At 43.6% G+C, this 21,427-nt stretch overlaps 1 protein-coding gene across 1 annotated transcript in view; it reads right to left on the reverse strand.

Annotated features, from left to right (window-relative positions):
- Positions 1-1,162: 1,162 nt before the first annotated feature.
- LOC141157777 (extracellular calcium-sensing receptor-like) overlaps positions 1,163-21,427 on the reverse strand; it is a 101,142-nt gene continuing 80,877 nt past the window's right edge. The window contains exons 2-5 of the mRNA XM_073645307.1: positions 4,824-5,654; positions 3,561-3,788; positions 3,242-3,365; positions 1,163-2,079 (exon numbers count right to left, since the gene is read on the reverse strand). Coding sequence (XP_073501408.1) covers positions 1,163-2,079; positions 3,242-3,365; positions 3,561-3,788; positions 4,824-5,654 — 2,100 coding nt within the window. The remainder of the gene's footprint in view (positions 2,080-3,241; positions 3,366-3,560; positions 3,789-4,823; positions 5,655-21,427) is intronic.

A 21,427-nucleotide genomic window follows, 5' to 3' on the forward strand; every position in this document is an offset into this window, starting at 1 on the left:
AATCTTCGATAACCTCATGGGGAGGTCAGAGACGTGACAGTGGAGGACCAGAGTCATGTGTGTGACCACCGGGAGGAGCGGCGCCTCCATCCACATCGAGCAGCGGCGCCTACATTATATCTCTTCCTCCATGATTACCTGATTACCCGCCGTGTGACAAGATAATTGAGATGTTCTAATGGGATAATTGTGGAAAATTGATTAAATTATTCTGTGTCAGTTTCCAATCAACTATTCTATTCCTGGTGGATCTGGCGAAACCTCCCGTGAAACGTCCAATTCTCTGGTCCTCCAGGACAATTTTGGGCAGTGATTATGTAAGAAGTCTCGGTAGCGGCTGCTCGGGAGACTCGTTATAGCCAGACACCTGGGGATTTGTAGTAAAGCCACAGATTTGTTTTCGGTGAGATTTTCGAGGCCACAGAGGAGCGAAATGATGAAAGACGCAGGAGGAGGACAGAGTTGGCCGCCCTCATGGTCGTTGATACCTGGTATCTGCTGACCACCATGAACCCAGGAGGGGATTAGAAATTTGCTTATGCAAAAATCACTACAAATATCCATAAAGTATTAAAAGAATGAAAAGATGACAAGAACATTGTGAAAATTGTGAATTTATTATCCAGCTTCAAACAAAGGTGTAAAGGCCTAAGAAATCAGCGGATGTGTCGTCTATGTCGTTTCTACTGTTGTTAGATATTTATTTCTCACTTTTATATATTTCCGCATGTAGGAGATACATTGTACAGTCTGTATATACGGTGCAGCAGGGGGAGTGCACTTTATGGCAGCTGCAATGAATGGGAGACAGAAAACCGTCCACTTTCTGGATGGAGTACAGACAGAAATAATGGAGGTTTGGTGTATGGTGTTACCATCCTGTATTATCCAATAGATCCCTGCCCTCTAGTGATCATGAGATGACTCTGCTGACCACGTCTCAGACTACACAGTAAAGTTAACCAGTGGGATGGGAAAAGCAGAAAATGTAAGCCTAGTGATTTGGCTCTAACGGCCCAGATGTGAGCTGAACATTTTTGACATTGATTGTCACATAAAATATCACATTTTGATAAGTAGAGAAAAGCCAAATGCTGAGGGTGAAAGTTATAAAGGTTAATTCTTTAGTCTGGTCACCAGTCTGCCGTCACTCAGATGATTTCTATGTTTTCTTTCCGATCTGACTCTTTGATATTAAATACTCTTTAGTGTTCATATGAGGTTTCAGGATAATAATGTGACATTTCGGGGCAAAAATACAGCAAATCAGACCAAGGCTGGAGGAGAGGATAGCAAATATCTCCACGGCCACCATGTACTTGCCCTTGGTGCTGATATAGGCAGGGATGAAAGAGATCCAGACACTGGTGAAAACCAACATGCTGAATGTAATGAACTTGGTCTCATTGAATCCATCAGGGAGATTTCGAGCCAGAAAGGCAATCACCAGGGTCAAAAGAGCCAAACATCCCAGGAATCCCAACATGATGTAGAAGAAGGTGATGGACCCGTCCCTGCACTCTACGGTGATGACACCTTTTGTTGCCTTCATGTTGAGTTCTGGAGATGACGGATACATGATGACCCACGACACGCAGATCACACTTTGGATGCTTGAGCCAGTGAGGACCATGGAGTTGGGAATTGAGGATCCCACCCATTTCCTGAGGGAGCTGTTTGGTTTGGTGGCATTAAAGGCAATAACAACAGTAATAGTTTTGGCAAAGATACAAGAGACACAAAGGGAAAATATGGTCCCAAACACGGCCTGTCGGATGAAGCACGTAATGATGGAAGGGCGGCCGATGAACAAGAAGGAGCAGAGGAAGCACAAGAGCAGGGCCACCAGCAGAAGATAGCTCAGGCTCCTGTTATTGGCCTTCACCAGTGGAGTATCCCGGAACCGGATGAAGATACAGAGAACTGAGATGGTGACGAGCGAGAAGGCGCTGGTGATAGTGGACAATGCTATGCCCAAGGGTTCTCCATAGGAGAGAAATTCAACCACCTTTGGGATACATTTGACTCGGTCCTCATTGGACCACTGATCCTCTGGGCATCTCATGCAGTCAGTGGTATCTGAATAAAGAGTGAACAATGCTTAGATACAATGTATCAAGTCTATTTCAGCTCTAAAATGTAACATATAGTAACTGTCATTCATAGATACTTATTAAGGCTAAAGTCAATAGAGAGGGGCAGTAATAGTAATAATGGTAGTAATAATAGTAACCGTAATAATAGTAACAGTAGTGATAATAATAGTAACAGTAATAATAGTAACAATAGTGGTGATAATAGTAGTAATAATAGTAACAGTAATAATAGTAACAATAGTGGTGATAATAATAGTAGTAATAATAGTAACAGTAATAATAGTAACAATAGTGATGATGATAATAATAGTAGTAATAATAGTAACAGTAATAATAGTAACAATAGTGATGATGATAATAATAGTAGTAATAATAGTAACAGTAATAATAGTAACAGTAGTGATAATAATAGTAATAACAGTAACAGTAATAATAGTAACAATAGTGGTGATAATAGTAGTAATAGTAACAGTAATAATAGTAATAATAGTGGTGATAATAGTAATAATAGTAACAGTAATAATAGTAATAATAGTGGTGATAATAGTAATAATAGTAACAGTAATAATAGTAATAATAGTGGTGATAATAGTAATAATAGTAACAGTAATAATAGTAACAATAGTGGTGATAATAGTAGTAATAATAGTAACAGTAATAATAGTAACAATAGTGGTGATAATAATAGTAGTAATAATAGTAACAGTAATAATAGTAACAATAGTGATAATAATAGTAATAACAGTAACAGTAATAATAGTAACAGTAATAATAGTAACAGTAATAATAGTAACAATAGTGGTGATAATAATAGTAATAACAGTAACAGTAATAATAGTAACAGTAATAATAGTAACAATAGTGATGATGATAGTAGTAATAATAGTAACAGTAATAATAGTAACAATAGTGGTGATAATAGTAGTAATAATAGTAACAGTAATAATAGTAACAATAGTGATGATGATAATAATAGTAGTAATAATAGTAGTGGTTGTATTAACTTCTTTATAATGTGCAGCAATCTGCTGATGTCTCCTCTATATTGATATCACAGTAATAACTGAACTAATAAACTCTGAACTTTGCCATAGATCCAGAGCAAGAAAAGAAAATGTTGGCATTTTTATAAACTAGGAACGCACCTGTCTGGTTGGAAATTTCTCCATCTGAACAAGGAAGACAATCATAGCAGCAAAAGGGCTGCCCCTCTCTGGGAGCCTTCCAGAATCCTGGGGGGCAACTATCACAACACACAGATGGGGGGACCTGAAACAAGACAAGGGATGTAACCTGATAATATTGTAGTAATAATGGAAAACAACAATTGGCAATGTGAAATCCAAGTGAGCAGGCAGCTGGTAGAGCATGCTGGGAGTTGTAGTTTCTAGGGAATGACAGGTCAGAGACAGCTGCTGCAGAACATCATTAATGTAACAAGAACCAAGAATCAGGATCATTCACCTCCTTGTACTTCTCTCCCCATATGATCCCTTTTTCATTCAGGATCAGCTTTTTACCATTGGGACCCCAATCATCAAAGATCCCGACATTGACAAGTTCTCCCTTCAGATCCTGAGACATTTGCCAGTTCAGAACATCATAAAGTCCTTTCAATTCTCCCTTTTCATCAAAGGCGACTCTCTCCCCGGCCGAGTTCAGGAAGAGCACACGTTTAATGTAATGGAAAAGCTTAAAAGAAGAGACAGAAAATGGTTACATTGTATCTACAGTGAGTCCAGAGCAGAGGATACAAAGTATCACATACAGTGAGGTCCTGAAATCTTTGACCAGTGACAAATCCTCGTGATTTCAGCTCTGCAGGCCGCTATTTTGGATGAAAAATGAAACAGCTGAGATGCAATTGAAGTGGAGACTTTCAGGTTTAATTAAAGGGGTTGAACAAAACTATTCTGTGAAATGTTTAGGAATTGTAGCCCTTTTTCTACAAAGCCTCCTCATTTCAGGGTCTCAGATGTACTACCTGGTGAGTGTTCTTCACTTGGGTGGATGTTGTAAAGGGGTTTTTCTTCACCATGGAAAGGGTTCTGCAATGATCCACCACTGTTGTCTTACGTGGGCGTCCAGGCCTTTTTCAGTTCCCGAGCTCACCAGGGCACTCTCTTTTTTGCAGAATGTACCAAACTGTTGATTTGGCCCCTCCTAACATTTCTGCTTTCTCTGATGGATTTCTAGTTTTCTTTCAGCCTAATAATGGTCTGTTTCTCTTTCATTGATAGTTACTTTGTCCGCATGTTTTGGGTTAACAGCAACAGCTTCCAAATGCAAATGCCATACCTGGAATCAGCTCCAGACCTTTTACCTGCTTAATTGATGATGGATTAAGGAGGAAAAAGCCCATGCCGCCCATTAAAGAGCTTGGGAGATAATTGTCCAATTAGCTTTGGTCCCTTGATAAAGAGGCGGCTTCATATTAAAGAGTTGTAATCCCTAAACCCTTTTTCCAATTAGGATGTGAATCTGCTCAAATTAAAGCTGAGAGTCGGCACTTTAAGCCCATATTGATTGTAAAACTGGATCTGGAATATGTTTTGGTAAACGGCTAAAATGCCAAAACTTGTCTCACTATCCAAATATTTCTGGAGCTATCTGAATAGTGAGTCCAGAGCAGAGGATACAAAGTATCAGAGGATATTACATTGTATCTACAGTGCATCCAGTTTATAATTTTGCTTATGATTCTATACATTCTCATTCGCTTCATACCTGCCATGGTTGGAAATCCTTGACGTTTGCACACGTGCCGTTGCTGAAGGGCCCGGTTCCCCCCTGGCAGGACAGCATGTTATGTATAGCGTGTGCCACGGCATACACAGCATTGTACACAGACACGGATAATCTGAAGTTTGTAGTGTCGTACACTGAATTGTCCACTTTGGTAAGGTTTTCTTTGCCGGTGCACCACGTGACATTGGTGGCACTGGATATGTTGCCCACATAATTCTCCTTCCACTTACAAGGAAACACCTGTTCCCAAAACTCCCTGATGAAGATATCATTGGGGTACTTTGCTGGTTCTACGCTATAGAGGAAGTCCCGGAAACCTGGGATGTTAGAGCTGTATTTGGCCAGTCCAAGAGTCCCATTAAGAACGGCCCATAGATCTTTCTGTGTAAAGACGGCTGAGGGCAGCCAACTCCCCACCGCAATCCAGACTTTCCCGGTGATCTTGCCTGCAATGATGGCCTGGAAGAAAGCAATCAGCTCGGTGGCGTACGCGTACAGGACAATGACATTGGTCTTGGTTTTTTGGATGGAGGTGATGATGTTATCGAGACTTTCTTTGCTCGGTGCGGTGGAGAGGGTTTTGGCGAAAGCCACACAGATGCCGTTCTTTGCCATCTCCACCTTCAGCTTCTGGCTTCCTTGGTCTCCATAGTCATTATTGGAAGACAAGATGCCAACCCAGGACCAATTAAAGTGCTTGATCATCTGGACCACAGCGACAGGCTGAGAGTCCACTGTACCGACTGTGCGGACAAAGGAAGGGAACTGGGTCTTATCCGCCAAGGAGGGAAGAGCTGAGGCGTAGCTGATCTGGAAAGAAAACCAGGGAAATAGTGATTCAAAAGACCCCATAAGAGGTAACAATACATCAATCACATAAGCACAGGTCACCAGTGACTGAAGTGAAGGTATAGATGTGCCCAACAGTGACTGACGTACAGGTATAGACGTGGCCGACACGTGGCCAACAGTGACTGAAGTACAGGTATAGATGTGGCCAACAGTGACTGACGTACAGTTATAGACGTGGCCGACACGTGGCCACCAGTGACTGAAGTGAAGGTATAGATGTGCCCAACAGTGACTGACGTACAGGTATAGACGTGGCCGACACGTGGCCAACAGTGACTGAAGTACAGGTATAGATGTGGCCAACAGTGACTGACGTACAGTTATAGACGTGGCCGACACGTGGCCAACAGTGACTGAAGTGAAGGTATAGATGTGCCCAACAGTGACTGAAGTGAAGGTATAGATGTGGCCAACAGTGACTGAAGTGAAGGTATAGATGTGCCCAACAGTGACTGAAGTGAAGGTATAGATGTGCCCAACAGTGACTGACGTACAGGTATAGACGTGGCCACCAGTGACTGAAGTGAAGGTATAGATGTGCCCAACAGTGACTGACGTACAGGTATAGACGTGGCCGACACGTGGCCAACAGTGACTGAAGTGAAGGTATAGATGTGGCCAACAGTGACTGACGTACAGTTATAGACGTGGCCGACACGTGGCCAACAGTGACTGAAGTGAAGGTATAGATGTGCCCAACAGTGACTGACGTACAGGTACAGACGTGGCCGACATGTGGCCAACAGTGACTGAAGTACAGGTATAGATGTGGCCAACAGTGACTGACGTACAGTTATAGACGTGGCCAACAGTGACTGATGCACAGGTATAGACATGGCCGACACGTGGCCAACAGTGACTGACGTACAGGTATAGATGTGGCCAACACGTGGCCAACAGTGACTGACGTACAGGTATAGACGTGGTCGACACTTGGCCAACAGTGACTGACGTACAGTTATAGACGTGGTCAACAGTGACTGCCATACAGTGGTGGCCAAAAGTATTGGCACCCCTGCAATTCTGTCAGATAATACTCAGTTTCTTCCTGAAAATGATTGCAATCACAAATTCTTTGGTCTTATTCTCTTCATTTAATTTATCTTCAATGAAAAAAACACAAAAAGAATTGTCCTAAAGCCAAATTGGATATAATTCCACACCAAACCTAAAAAAGGGGGTGGACAAAAGTATTGGCACTGTTTGAAAAATCCTGTGCTGCTTCTGTAATTGGTGTAATTAGCAGCACCTGTAACTTACCTGTGGCACCTAACAGGTGTTGGCAATAACTAAATCACACTTGCAGCCAGTTAACATGGATTAAAGTTGACTCAACCTCTGTCCTGTGTCCTTGTGTGACCACATTGAGCATGGAGAAAAGAAAGAAGACCAAAGAACTGTCTGAGGACTTGAGAAACCAAATTGTGAGGAAGCATGAGCAATCTCAAGGCTACAAGTCCATCTCCAAACACCTGAATGTTCCTGTGTCTTCCGTGCACAGTGTCATCAAGAAGTGTAAAGCCCATGGCACTGTGGCTAACCTCCCTAGATGTGGACGGAAAAGAAAAATTAACGAGAGATTTCAACGCAAGATTGTGCGGATGGTGGATAAAGAACCTCGACTAACATCCAAACAAGTTGAAGCTGCCCTGCAGTCCGAGGGTACAACAGTGTCAACCCGTACTATCCGTCGGTGTCTGAATGAAAAGGGACTGTACGGTAGGATACCCAGGAAGACCCCACTTCTTACCCCGAGACATAAAAAAGCCAGGCTGGAGTTTGCCAAAACTTACCTGAGAAAGCCTAAAACGTTTTGGAAGAATGTTCTCTGGTCAGATGAGACAAAAGTAGATGGGAAAAAGCATCAACATAGAGTGTACAGGAAAAAAAAGAGGCATTCAAAGAAAAGAACACGGTCCCTACAGTCAAACATGGTGGAGGTTCCCTGATAATTTGGGGTTGCTTTGCTGCCTCTGGCACTGGACTGCTTGACCGTGTGCATGGCATTATGAAGTCTGAAGACTACCAACAAATTTTGCAGCATAATGTAGGGCCCAGTGTGAGAAAGCTGGGTCTCCCTCAGAGGTCATGGGTCTTCCAGCAGGACAATGACCCAAAACACACTTCCAAAAGCACTATAAAATGGTTTGAGAGAAAGCACTGGAGACTTCTAAGGTGGCCAGCGATGAGTCCAGACCTGAATCCCATAGAACACCTGTGGAGAGATCTCAAAATGGCAGTTTGGAGAAGGCACCCTTCAAATATCAGGGACCTGGAGCAGTTTGCCAAAGAAGAATGGTCTACAATTCCAGCAGGCCATTGTAAGAAACTCATTGATGGTTACCGGAAGCGGTTGTTCACAGTTATTTTGGCTAAAGGTTGTGCAACCAAGTATTAGGCTGAGGGTGCCAATACTTTTGTCCGGCCCATTTTTGGAATTTTGTGTGAAATGATCAATGATTTGATTTTTGCTTCATTCTCTTTTGTGATTTTTCCTTGCAAGCAAATTAAATGAAGAGAATAAGACCAAAGAATTTGTGATTGCAAGAAACTGAGTATTATCTGATAGACTTGCAGGGGTGCCAATACTTTTGGCCACCACTGTACAGGTATGGACGTGGCCAACAGTGACTATCGTACAGGTATAAACAAGGCCAACAGTGACTGAAGTACAGGCATAGACTTGGCTAACAGTGACTGATGTACAGGTATAGACGTGGCTAACAGTGACTGATGTACAGGTATAGACGTGGCTAACAGTGACTGATGTACAGGTATAGACTTGACTAACAGTGACTGATGTACAGGTATAGACGTGGCTAACAGTGACTGATGTACAGGAATAGACGTGGCTAACAGTGACTGACGTACAGGTATAGACGTGGCTAACAGTGACTGATGTACAGGTATAGACGTGGCTAACAGTGACTGATGTACAGGTATAGACGTGGCTAACAGTGACTGATGTACAGGTATAGACTTGACTAACAGTGACTGATGTACAGGTATAGACGTGGCTAACAGTGACTGATGTACAGGTATAGACGTGGCTAACAGTGACTGATGTACAGGTATGGACGTGGCTAACAGTGACTGATGTACAGGTATAGACGTGGCTAACAGTGACTGATGTACAGGTATAGACGTGGCTAACAGTGACTGATGTACAGGTATAGACTTGGCTAACAGTGACTGATGTACAGGTATAGATTTGGCTAACAGTGACTGATGTACAGGTATAGACTTGGCTAACAGTGACTGATGTACAGGTATAGACGTGGCTAACAGTGACTGATGTACAGGTATAGACTTGGCTAACAGTGACTGATGTACAGGTATAGATTTGGCTAACAGTGACTGATGTACAGGTATAGACTTGGCTAACAGTGACTGATGTACAGGTATAGACTTGGCTAACAGTGACTGATGTACAGGTATAGACGTGGCTAACAGTGACTGATGTACAGGTATAGACTTGGCTAACAGTGACTGATATACAGGTATAGTCGTGGCTAACAGTGACTGATGTACAGGTATAGACTTGGCTAACAGTGACTGATGTACAGGTATGGACGTGGCTAACAGTGACTGATGTACAGGTATGGACGTGGCTAACAGTGACTGATGTACAGGTATAGACGTGGCTAACAGTGACTGATGTACAGGTATAGACGTGGCTAACAGTGACTGATATACAGGTATAGTCGTGGCTAACAGTGACTGATGTACAGGTATAGACGTGGCTAACAGTGACTGATGTACAGGTATAGACGTGGCTAACAGTGACTGATGTACAGGTATAGACTTGACTAACAGTGACTGATGTACAGGTATAGACTTGACTAACAGTGACTGATGTACAGGTATGGACGTGGCTAACAGTGACTGATGTACAGGTATAGACTTGGCTAACAGTGACTGATGTACAGGTATAGACGTGGCTAACAGTGACTGATGTACAGGTATAGACGTGGCTAACAGTGACTGATGTACAGGTATAGACGTGGCTAACAGTGACTGATGTACAGGTATAGACTTGGCTAACAGTGACTGATGTACAGGTATGGACGTGGCTAACAGTGACTGATGTACAGGTATAGACTTGGCTAACAGTGACTGATGTACAGGTATAGACGTGGCTAACAGTGACTGATGTACAGGTATAGACGTGGCTAACAGTGACTGATGTACAGGTATAGACTTGTCTAACAGTGACTGATGTACAGGTATAGACGTGGCTAACAGTGACTGATGTACAGGTATAGACTTGTCTAACAGTGACTGATGTACAGGTATAGACGTGGCTAACAGTGACTGATGTACAGGTATGGACTTGGCTAACAGTGACTGATGTACAGGTATAGACTTGGCTAACAGTGACTGATGTACAGGTATAGACGTGGCTAACAGTGACTGATGTACAGGTATAGACTTGGCTAACAGTGACTGATGTACAGGTATAGACGTGGCTAACAGTGACTGATGTACAGGTATAGACTTGACTAACAGTGACTGATGTACAGGTATAGACGTGGCTAACAGTGACTGATGTACAGGTATAGACGTGGCTAACAGTGACTGATGTACAGGTATAGACTTGTCTAACAGTGACTGATGTACAGGTATAGACGTGGCTAACAGTGACTGATGTACAGGTATAGACTTGTCTAACAGTGACTGATGTACAGGTATAGACGTGGCTAACAGTGACTGATGTACAGGTATAGACTTGGCTAACAGTGACTGATGTACAGGTATAGACGTGGCTAACAGTGACTGATGTACAGGTATAGACTTGACTAACAGTGACTGATGTACAGGTATAGACTTGGCTAACAGTGACTGATGTACAGGTATAGACGTGGCTAACAGTGACTGATGTACAGGTATAGACGTGGCTAACAGTGACTGATGTACAGGTATAGACTTGTCTAACAGTGACTGATGTACAGGTATAGACGTGGCTAACAGTGACTGATGTACAGGTATAGACTTGGCTAACAGTGACTGATGTACAGGTATAGACGTGGCTAACAGTGACTGATGTACAGGTATAGACTTGGCTAACAGTGACTGATGTACAGGTATAGACTTGGCTAACAGTGACTGATGTACAGGTATAGACTTGACTAACAGTGACTGATGTACAGGTATAGACGTGGCTAACAGTGACTGATGTACAGGTATAGACTTGACTAACAGTGACTGATGTACAGGTATGGACGTGGCTAACAGTGACTGATGTACAGGTATAGACGTGGCTAACAGTGACTGATGTACAGGTATAGACGTGGCTAACAGTGACTGATGTACAGGTATAGACTTGGCTAACAGTGACTGATGTACAGGTATAGATTTGGCTAACAGTGACTGATGTACAGGTATAGACGTGGCTAACAGTGACTGATGTACAGGTATAGACGTGGCTAACAGTGACTGATGTACAGGTATAGACTTGGCTAACAGTGACTGATGTACAGGTATAGACGTGGCTAAGAGTGACTGATGTACAGGTATAGACTTGACTAACAGTGACTGATGTACAGGTATAGACGTGGCTAACAGTGACTGATGTACAGGTATAGACGTGGCTAACAGTGACTGATGTACAGGTATAGACGTGGCTAACAGTGACTGATGTACAGGTATATACTTGGCTAACAGTGACTGATGTACAGGTATAGACGTGGCTAACAGTGACTGATGTACAGGTATAGACTTGGCTAACAGTGACTGATGTACAGGTATAGACATGGCTAACAGTGACTGATGTACAGGTATAGACGTGGCGAACAGTGACTGATGTACAGGTATAGACTTGGCTAACAGTGACTGATGTACAGGTATAGACGTGGCTAACAGTGACTGATGTACAGGTATAGACTTGGCTAACAGTGACTGATGTACAGGTATAGACGTGGCTAACAGTGACTGATGTACAGGTATAGACTTGGCTAACAGTGACTGATGTACAGGTATAGACGTGGCTAACAGTGACTGATGTACAGGTATAGACGTGGCTAACAGTGACTGATATACAGGTATAGTCGTGGCTAACAGTGACTGATGTACAGGTATAGACTTGGCTAACAGTGACTGATGTACAGGTATGGACGTGGCTAACAGTGACTGATGTACAGGTATAGACGTGGCTAACAGTGACTGATGTACAGGTATAGACGTGGCTAACAGTGACTGATGTACAGGTATAGACGTGGCTAACAGTGACTGATGTACAGGTATAGACGTGGCTAACAGTGACTGATGTACAGGTATAGACGTGGCTAACAGTGACTGATGTACAGGTATAGACTTGTCTAACAGTGACTGATGTACAGGTATAGACGTGGCTAACAGTGACTGATGTACAGGTATAGACTTGACTAACAGTGACTGATGTACAGGTATAGACGTGGCTAACAGTGACTGATGTACAGGTATAGACTTGTCTAACAGTGACTGATGTACAGGTATAGACGTGGCTAACAGTGACTGATGTACAGGTATAGACGTGGCTAACAGTGACTGATGTACAGGTATGGACGTGGCTAACAGTGACTGATGTACAGGTATAGACGTGGCTAACAGTGACTGATGTACAGGTATAGACGTGGCTAACAGTGACTGATGTACAGGTATAGACTTGGCTAACAGTGACTGATGTACAGGTATAGATTTGGCTAACAGTGACTGATGTACAGGTATAGACTTGGCTAACAGTGACTGATGTACAGGTATAGACGTGGCTAACAGTGACTGATGTACAGGTATAGACGTGGCTAACAGTGACTGATATACAGGTATAGTCGTGGCTAACAGTGACTGATGTACAGGTATAGACTTGGCTAACAGTGACTGATGTACAGGTATGGACGTGGCTAACAGTGACTGATGTACAGGTATAGACGTGGCTAACAGTGACTGATGTACAGGTATAGACGTGGCTAACAGTGACTGATGTACAGGTATAGACGTGGCTAACAGTGACTGTTGTACAGGTATAGACTTGGCTAACAGTGACTGATGTACAGGTATAGACGTGGCTAACAGTGACTGATGTACAGGTATAGACTTGGCTAACAGTGACTGATGTACAGGTATAGATTTGGCTAACAGTGACTGATGTACAGGTATAGACTTGGCTAACAGTGACTGATGTACAGGTATAGACGTGGCTAACAGTGACTGATGTACAGGTATAGACGTGGCTAACAGTGACTGATATACAGGTATAGTCGTGGCTAACAGTGACTGATGTACAGGTATAGACGTGGCTAACAGTGACTGATGTACAGGTATAGACGTGGCTAACAGTGACTGATGTACAGGTATAGACGTGGCTAACAGTGACTGATGTACAGGTATAGACTTGGCTAACAGTGACTGATGTACAGGTATAGACGTGGCTAACAGTGACTGATGTACAGGTATAGACTTGGCTAACAGTGAGTGATGTACAGGTATAGACGTGGCTAACAGTGACTGATGTACAGGTATAGACGTGGCTAACAGTGACTGATGTACAGGTATAGACGTGGCTAACAGTGACTGATATACAGGTATAGTCGTGGCTAACAGTGACTGATGTACAGGTATAGACTTGGCTAACAGTGACTGATGTACAGGTATGGACGTGGCTAACAGTGACTGATGTACAGGTATAGACGTGGCTAACAGTGACTGATGTACAGGTATAGACGTGGCTAACAGTGACTGATGTACAGGTATAGACGTGGCTAACAGTGACTGATGTACAGGTATAGACGTGGCTAACAGTGACTGATGTACAGGTATAGACGTGGCTAACAGTGACTGATGTACAGGTATAGACGTGGCTAACAGTGACTGATGTACAGGTATAGACGTGGCTAACAGTGACTGATGTACAGATATAGACTTGACTAACAGTGACTGATGTACAGGTATAGACGTGGCTAACAGTGACTGATGTACAGGTATAGACTTGTCTAACAGTGACTGATGTACAGGTATAGACTTGTCTAACAGTGACTGATGTACAGGTATAGACTTGACTAACAGTGACTGATGTACAGGTATAGACGTGGCTAACAGTGACTGATGTACAGGTATAGACTTGACTAACAGTGACTGATGTACAGGTATAGACTTGGCTAACAGTGACTGATGTACAGGTATAGACGTGGCTAACAGTGACTGATGTACAGGTATAGACGTGGCTAACAGTGACTGATGTACAGGTATAGACTTGACTAACAGTGACTGATGTACAGGTATAGACGTGGCTAACAGTGACTGATGTACAGGTATAGACTTGGCTAACAGTGACTGATGTACAGGTATAGACTTGACTAACAGTGACTGATGTACAGGTATAGACGTGGCTAACAGTGACTGATGTACAGGTATGGACGTGGCTAACAGTGACTGATGTACAGGTATAAACGTGGCTAACAGTGACTGATGCACAGGTATAGACTTGGCTAACAGTGACTGATGTACAGGTACAGACGTGGCTAACAGTGACTGATGTACAGGTATGGACGTGGCTAACAGTGACTGATGTACAGGTATAAACGTGGCTAACAGTGACTGATGCACAGGTATAGACTGGGCTAACAGTGACTGATGCACAGGTATAGACGAGGCTAACAGTGACTGATGCACAGGTATAAACGTGGCTAACAGTGACTGATGCACAGGTATAGACTTGGCTAACAGTGACTGATGCACAGGTATAGACGTGGCTAACAGTGACTGATGCACAGGTATAGACTTGGCTAACAGTGACTGATGCACAGGTATAGACTTGCCTAACAGTAACTGATGCACAGGTATAGACGTGGCTAACAGTGACTGATGTACAGGTACAGACGTGGCTAACAGTGACTGATGTACAGGTATGGACGTGGCTAACAGTGACTGATGTACAGGTATAGACGTGGCTAACAGTGACTGATGTACAGGTATAGACGTGGCTAACAGTGACTGATGTACAGGTACAGACGTGGCTAACAGTGACTGATGTACAGGTATAGACTTGACTAACAGTGACTGATGTACAGGTATGGACGTGGCTAACAGTGACTGATGTACAGGTATAGACTTGGCTAACAGTGACTGATGTACAGGTATAGACTTGGCTAACAGTGACTGATGTACAGGTATGGACGTGGCTAACAGTGACTGATGTACAGGTATAGACTTGGCTAACAGTGACTGATGTACAGGTATAGACGTGGCTAACAGTGACTGATGTACAGGTATAGACTTGGCTAACAGTGACTGATGTACAGGTATAGACGTGGCTAACAGTGACTGATGTACAGGTATAGACTTGGCTAACAGTGACTGATGTACAGGTATAGACTTGGCCAACAGTGACTGATGTACAGGTATAGACGTGGCTAACAGTAACTGATGTACAGGTATAGACTTGGCTAACAGTGACTGATGTACAGGTATAGACGTGGCTAACAGTGACTGATGTACAGGTATAGACTTGACTAACAGTGACTGATGTACAGGTATGGACGTGGCTAACAGTGACTGATGTACAGGTATAGACTTGGCTAACAGTGACTGATGTACAGGTATGGACGTGGCTAACAGTGACTGATGTACAGGTATAGACTTGACTAACAGTGACTGATGTACAGGTATAGACTTGGCCAACAGTGACTGATGTACAGGTATAGACGTGGCTAACAGTGACTGATGTACAGGTATGGACGTGGCTAACAGTGACTGATGTACAGGTATAGACGTGGCTAACAGTGACTGATGTACAGGTATAGACTTGGCCAACAGTGACTGATGTACAGGTATAGACGTGGCTAACAGTGACTGATGTACAGGTATGGACGTGGCTAACAGTGACTGATGTACAGGTATAGACTTGACTAACAGTGACTGATGTACAGGTATAGACTTGGCCAACAGTGACTGATGTACAGGTATAGACGTGGCTAACAGTGACTGATGTACAGGTATGGACGTGGCTAACAGTGACTGATGTACAGGTATAGACGTGGCTAACAGTGACTGATGTACAGGTATAGACGTGGCTAACAGTGACTGATGTACAGGTATAGACGTGGCTAACAGTGACTGATGTACAGGTATAGACGTGGCTAACAGTGACTGATGTACAGGTATAGACGTGGCTAACAGTGACTGATGTACAGGTATAGACGTGGCTAACAGTGACTGATGTACAGGTATAGACGTGGCTAACAGTGACTGATGTACAGGTATAGACGTGGCTAACAGTGACTGAGGTACAGGTATAGACTTGGCTAACAGTGACTGATGTACAGGTATAGACGTGGCTAACAGTGACTGATGTACAGGTATAGACGTGGCTAACAGTGACTGATGTACAGGTATAGACGTGGCTAACAGTGACTGATGTACAGGTATAGACGTGGCTAACAGTGACTGATGTACAGGTATAGACTTGGCTAACAGTGACTGATGTACAGGTATAGACGTGGCTAACAGTGACTGATGTACAGGTATAGACGTGGCTAACAGTGACTGATGTACAGGTATAGACTTGGCCAACAGTGACTGATGTACAGGTATAGACTTGGCCAACAGTGACTGATGTACAGGTATAGACGTGGCTAACAGTGACTGATGTACAGGTATGGACGTGGCTAACAGTGACTGATGTACAGGTATAGACTTGGCTAACAGTGACTGATGTACAGGTATAGACGTGGCTAACAGTGACTGATGTACAGGTATAGACGTGGCTAACAGTGACTGATGTACAGGTATAGACTTGGCTAACAGTGACTGATGTACAGGTATAGACGTGGCTAACAGTGACTGATGTACAGGTATAGACTTGGCTAACAGTGACTGATGTACAGGTATAGACTTGCCTAACAGTAACTGATGCACAGGTATAGACGTGGCTAACAGTGACTGATGTACAGGTACAGACGTGGCTAACAGTGACTGATGTACAGGTATAGACGTGGCTAACAGTGACTGATGCACAGGTATAAACGTGGCTAACAGTGACTGATGCACAGGTATAGACTTGGCTAACAGTGACTGATGCACAGGTATAGACGTGGCTAACAGTGACTGATGCACAGGTATAGACTTGGCTAACAGTGACTGATGCACAGGTATAGACTTGCCTAACAGTAACTGATGCACAGGTATAGACGTGGCTAACAGTGACTGATGTACAGGTACGGACGTGGCTAACAGTGACTGATGTACAGGTATGGACGTGGCTAACAGTGACTGATGTACAGGTATAGACGTGGCTAACAGTGACTGATGTACAGGTATAGACGTGGCTAACAGTGACTGATGTACAGGTACAGACGTGGCTAACAGTGACTGATGAACAGGTATGGACGTGGCTAACAGTGACTGATGTACAGGTATAGACTTGGCTAACAGTGACTGATGTACAGGTATGGACGTGGCTAACAGTGACTGATGTACAGGTATAGACTTGGCTAACAGTGACTGATGTACAGGTATAGACGTGGCTAACAGTGACTGATGTACAGGTATAGACTTGGCTAACAGTGACTGATGTACAGGTATAGACGTGGCTAACAGTGACTGATGTACAGGTATAGACTTGGCTAACAGTGACTGATGTACAGGTATAGACTTGGCCAACAGTGACTGATGTACAGGTATAGACGTGGCTAACAGTAACTGATGTACAGGTATAGACTTGGCTAACAGTGACTGATGTACAGGTATAGACGTGGCTAACAGTGACTGATGTACAGGTATAGACTTGACTAACAGTGACTGATGTACAGGTATGGACGTGGCTAACAGTGACTGATGTACAGGTATAGACTTGGCTAACAGTGACTGATGTACAGGTATGGACGTGGCTAACAGTGACTGATGTACAGGTATAGACTTGACTAACAGTGACTGATTTACAGGTATAGACTTGGCCAACAGTGACTGATGTACAGGTATAGACGTGGCTAACAGTGACTGATGTACAGGTATGGACGTGGCTAACAGTGACTGATGTACAGGTATAGACGTGGCTAACAGTGACTGATGTACAGGTATAGACTTGGCCAACAGTGACTGATGTACAGGTATAGACGTGGCTAACAGTGACTGATGTACAGGTATGGACGTGGCTAACAGTGACTGATGTACAGGTATAGACTTGACTAACAGTGACTGATGTACAGGTATAGACTTGGCCAACAGTGACTGATGTACAGGTATAGACGTGGCAAACAGTGACTGATGTACAGGTATGGACGTGGCTAACAGTGACTGATGTACAGGTATAGACGTGGCTAACAGTGACTGATGTACAGGTATAGACGTGGCTAACAGTGACTGATGTACAGGTATAGACGTGGCTAACAGTGACTGATGTACAGGTATAGACGTGGCTAACAGTGACTGATGTACAGGTATAGACGTGGCTAACAGTGACTGATGTACAGGTATAGACGTGGCTAACAGTGACTGATGTACAGGTATAGACGTGGCTAACAGTGACTGATGTACAGGTATAGACGTGGCAAACAGTGACTGATGTACAGGTATAGACTTGGCTAACAGTGACTGATGTACAGGTATAGACGTGGCTAACAGTGACTGATGTACAGGTATAGACGTGGCTAACAGTGACTGATGTACAGGTATAGACGTGGCTAACAGTGACTGATGTACAGGTATAGACGTGGCTAACAGTGACTGATGTACAGGTATAGACTTGGCTAACAGTGACTGATGTACAGGTATAGACTTGGCTAACAGTGACTGATGTACAGGTATAGACGTGGCAAACAGTGACTGATGTACAGGTATAGACTTGGCTAACAGTGACTGATGTACAGGTATAGACGTGGCTAACAGTGACTGATGTACAGGTATAGACGTGGCTAACAGTGACTGATGTACAGGTATGGACGTGGCTAACAGTGACTGATGTACAGGTATAGACTTGACTAACAGTGACTGATGTACAGGTATAGACTTGACTAACAGTGACTGATGTACAGGTATGGACGTGGCTAACAGTGACTGATGTACAGGTATAGACGTGGCTAACAGTGACTGATGTACAGGTATAGACGTGGCTAACAGTGACTGATGTACAGGTATAGACTTGACTAACAGTGACTGATGTACAGGTATAGACTTGACTAACAGTGACTGATGTACAGGTATGGACGTGGCTAACAGTGACTGATGTACAGGTATAGACGTGGCTAACAGTGACTGATGTACAGGTATAGACGTGGCTAACAGTGACTGATGTACAGGTAAAGAAGTGGCTAACAGTGACTGATGTACAGGTATAGACTTGGCTAACAGTGACTGATGTACAGGTATAGACTTGGCTAACAGTGACTGATGTACAGGTACAGACTTGGCTAACAGTGACTGATGTACAGGTATAGACTTGGCTAACAGTGACTGATGTACAGGTATAGACTTGGCTAACAGTGACTGATGTACAGGTATAGACGTGGCTAACAGTGACTGATGTACAGGTATAGACGTGGCTAACAGTGACTGATGTACAGGTATAGACGTGGCTAACAGTGACTGATGTACAGGTATAGACGTGGCTAACAGTGACTGATGTACAGGTATAGACGTGGCTAACAGTGACTGATGTACAGGTATAGACTTGGCTAACAGTGACTGATGTACAGGTATAGACTTGGCTAACAGTGACTGATGTACAGGTATAGACTTGGCTAACAGTGACTGATGTACAGGTATAGACTTGGCTAACAGTGACTGATGTACAGGTATAGACTTGGCTAACAGTGACTGATGTACAGGTATAGACTTGGCTAACAGTGACTGATGTACAGGTATAGACGTGGCTAACAGTGACTGATGTACAGGTATAGACGTGGCTAACAGTGACTGATGTACAGGTATAGACGTGGCTAACAGTGACTGATGTACAGGTATAGACGTGGCTAACAGTGACTGATGTACAGGTATAGACGTGGCTAACAGAGACTGATGTACAGGTATAGACTTGGCTAACAGTGACTGATGTACAGGTATAGTTGTGGCTAACAGTGACTGATGTACAGGTATAGACGTGGCTAACAGTGACTGATGTACAGGTATAGACGTGGCTAACAGTGACTGATGTACAGGTACAGAAGTGGCTAACAGTGACTGATGCACAGGTATAGACTTGGCTAACAGTGACTGATGCACAGGTATAGACTTGGCTAACAGTGACTGATGTACAGGTATAGACTTGCCTAACAGTGACTGATGCACAGGTATAGACGTGGCTAACAGTGACTGATGCACAGGTATAGACTTGGCTAACAGTGACTGATGCACAGGTATAGACGTGGCTAACAGTGACTGATGCACAGGTATAGACTTGGCTAACAGTGACTGATGCACAGGTATAGACTTGGCTAACAGTGACTGATGTACAGGTATAGACTTGCCTAACAGTAACTGATGCACAGGTATAGACGTGGCTAACAGTGACTGATGTACAGGTACAGAAGTGGCTAACAGTGACTGATGCACAGGTATAGACTTGGCTAACAGTGACTGATGCACAGGTATAGACTTGGCTAACAGTGACTGATGTACAGGTATAGACTTGCCTAACAGTAACTGATGCACAGGTATAGACGTGGCTAACAGTGACTGATGTACAGGTATAGATTTGGCTAACAGTAACTGATGTACAGGTATGGACGTGGCTAACAGTGACTGATGTACAGGTATAGACGTGGCTAACAGTGACTGATGTACAGGTATAGACGTGGCTAACAGTGACTGATGTACAGGTATGGACGTGGCTAACAGTGACTGATGTACAGGTATAGACTTGGCTAACAGTGACTGATGTACAGGTATGGACGTGGCTAACAGTGACTGATGTACAGGTATAGACTTGGCTAACAGTGACTGATGTACAGGTACAGACTTGGCTAACAGTGACTGATGTACAGGTATAGACGTGGCTAACAGTGACTGATGTACAGGTATGGACGTGGCTAACAGTGACTGATGTACAGGTATAGACGTGGCTAACAGTGACTGATGTACAGGTATAGACTTGGCTAACAGTGACTGATGTACAGGTATAGACGTGGCTAACAGTGACTGATGTACAGGTATAGACTTGGCTAACAGTGACTGATGTACAGGTATAGACGTGGCTAACAGTGACTGATGTACAGGTATAGACGTGGCTAACAGTGACTGATGTACAAGTATGGACGTGGCTAACAGTGACTGATATACAGGTATAGACGTGGCTAACAGTGACTGATGTACAGGTATAGACTTGGCTAACAGTGACTGATGCACAGGTATAGACGTGGCTAACAGTGACTGATATACAGGTATAGACGTGGCTAACAGTGACTGATGTACAGGTATAGACGTGGCTAACAGTGACTGATGTACAGGTATAGACTTGGCTAACAGTGACTGATGTACAGGTATGGACGTGGCTAACAGTGACTGATGTACAGGTATAGACGTGGCTAACAGTGACTGATGTACAGGTATAGACTTGGCTAACAGTGACTGATGTACAGGTATAGACGTGGCTAACAGTGACTGATGTACAGGTATAGACTTGGCTAACAGTGACTGATGTACAGGTATAGACGTGGCTAACAGTGACTGATGTACAGGTATAGACGTGGCTAACAGTGACTGATGTACAGGTATGGACGTGGCTAACAGTGACTGATATACAGGTATAGACGTGGCTAACAGTG

Source organism: Phyllobates terribilis, unplaced genomic scaffold (genome assembly GCF_046119375.1).
Source record: "Phyllobates terribilis strain yellow unplaced genomic scaffold, ASM4611937v1 Scaffold_8__6_contigs__length_399053987, whole genome shotgun sequence".
Lineage (NCBI taxonomy): Eukaryota > Metazoa > Chordata > Amphibia > Anura > Dendrobatidae > Phyllobates > Phyllobates terribilis.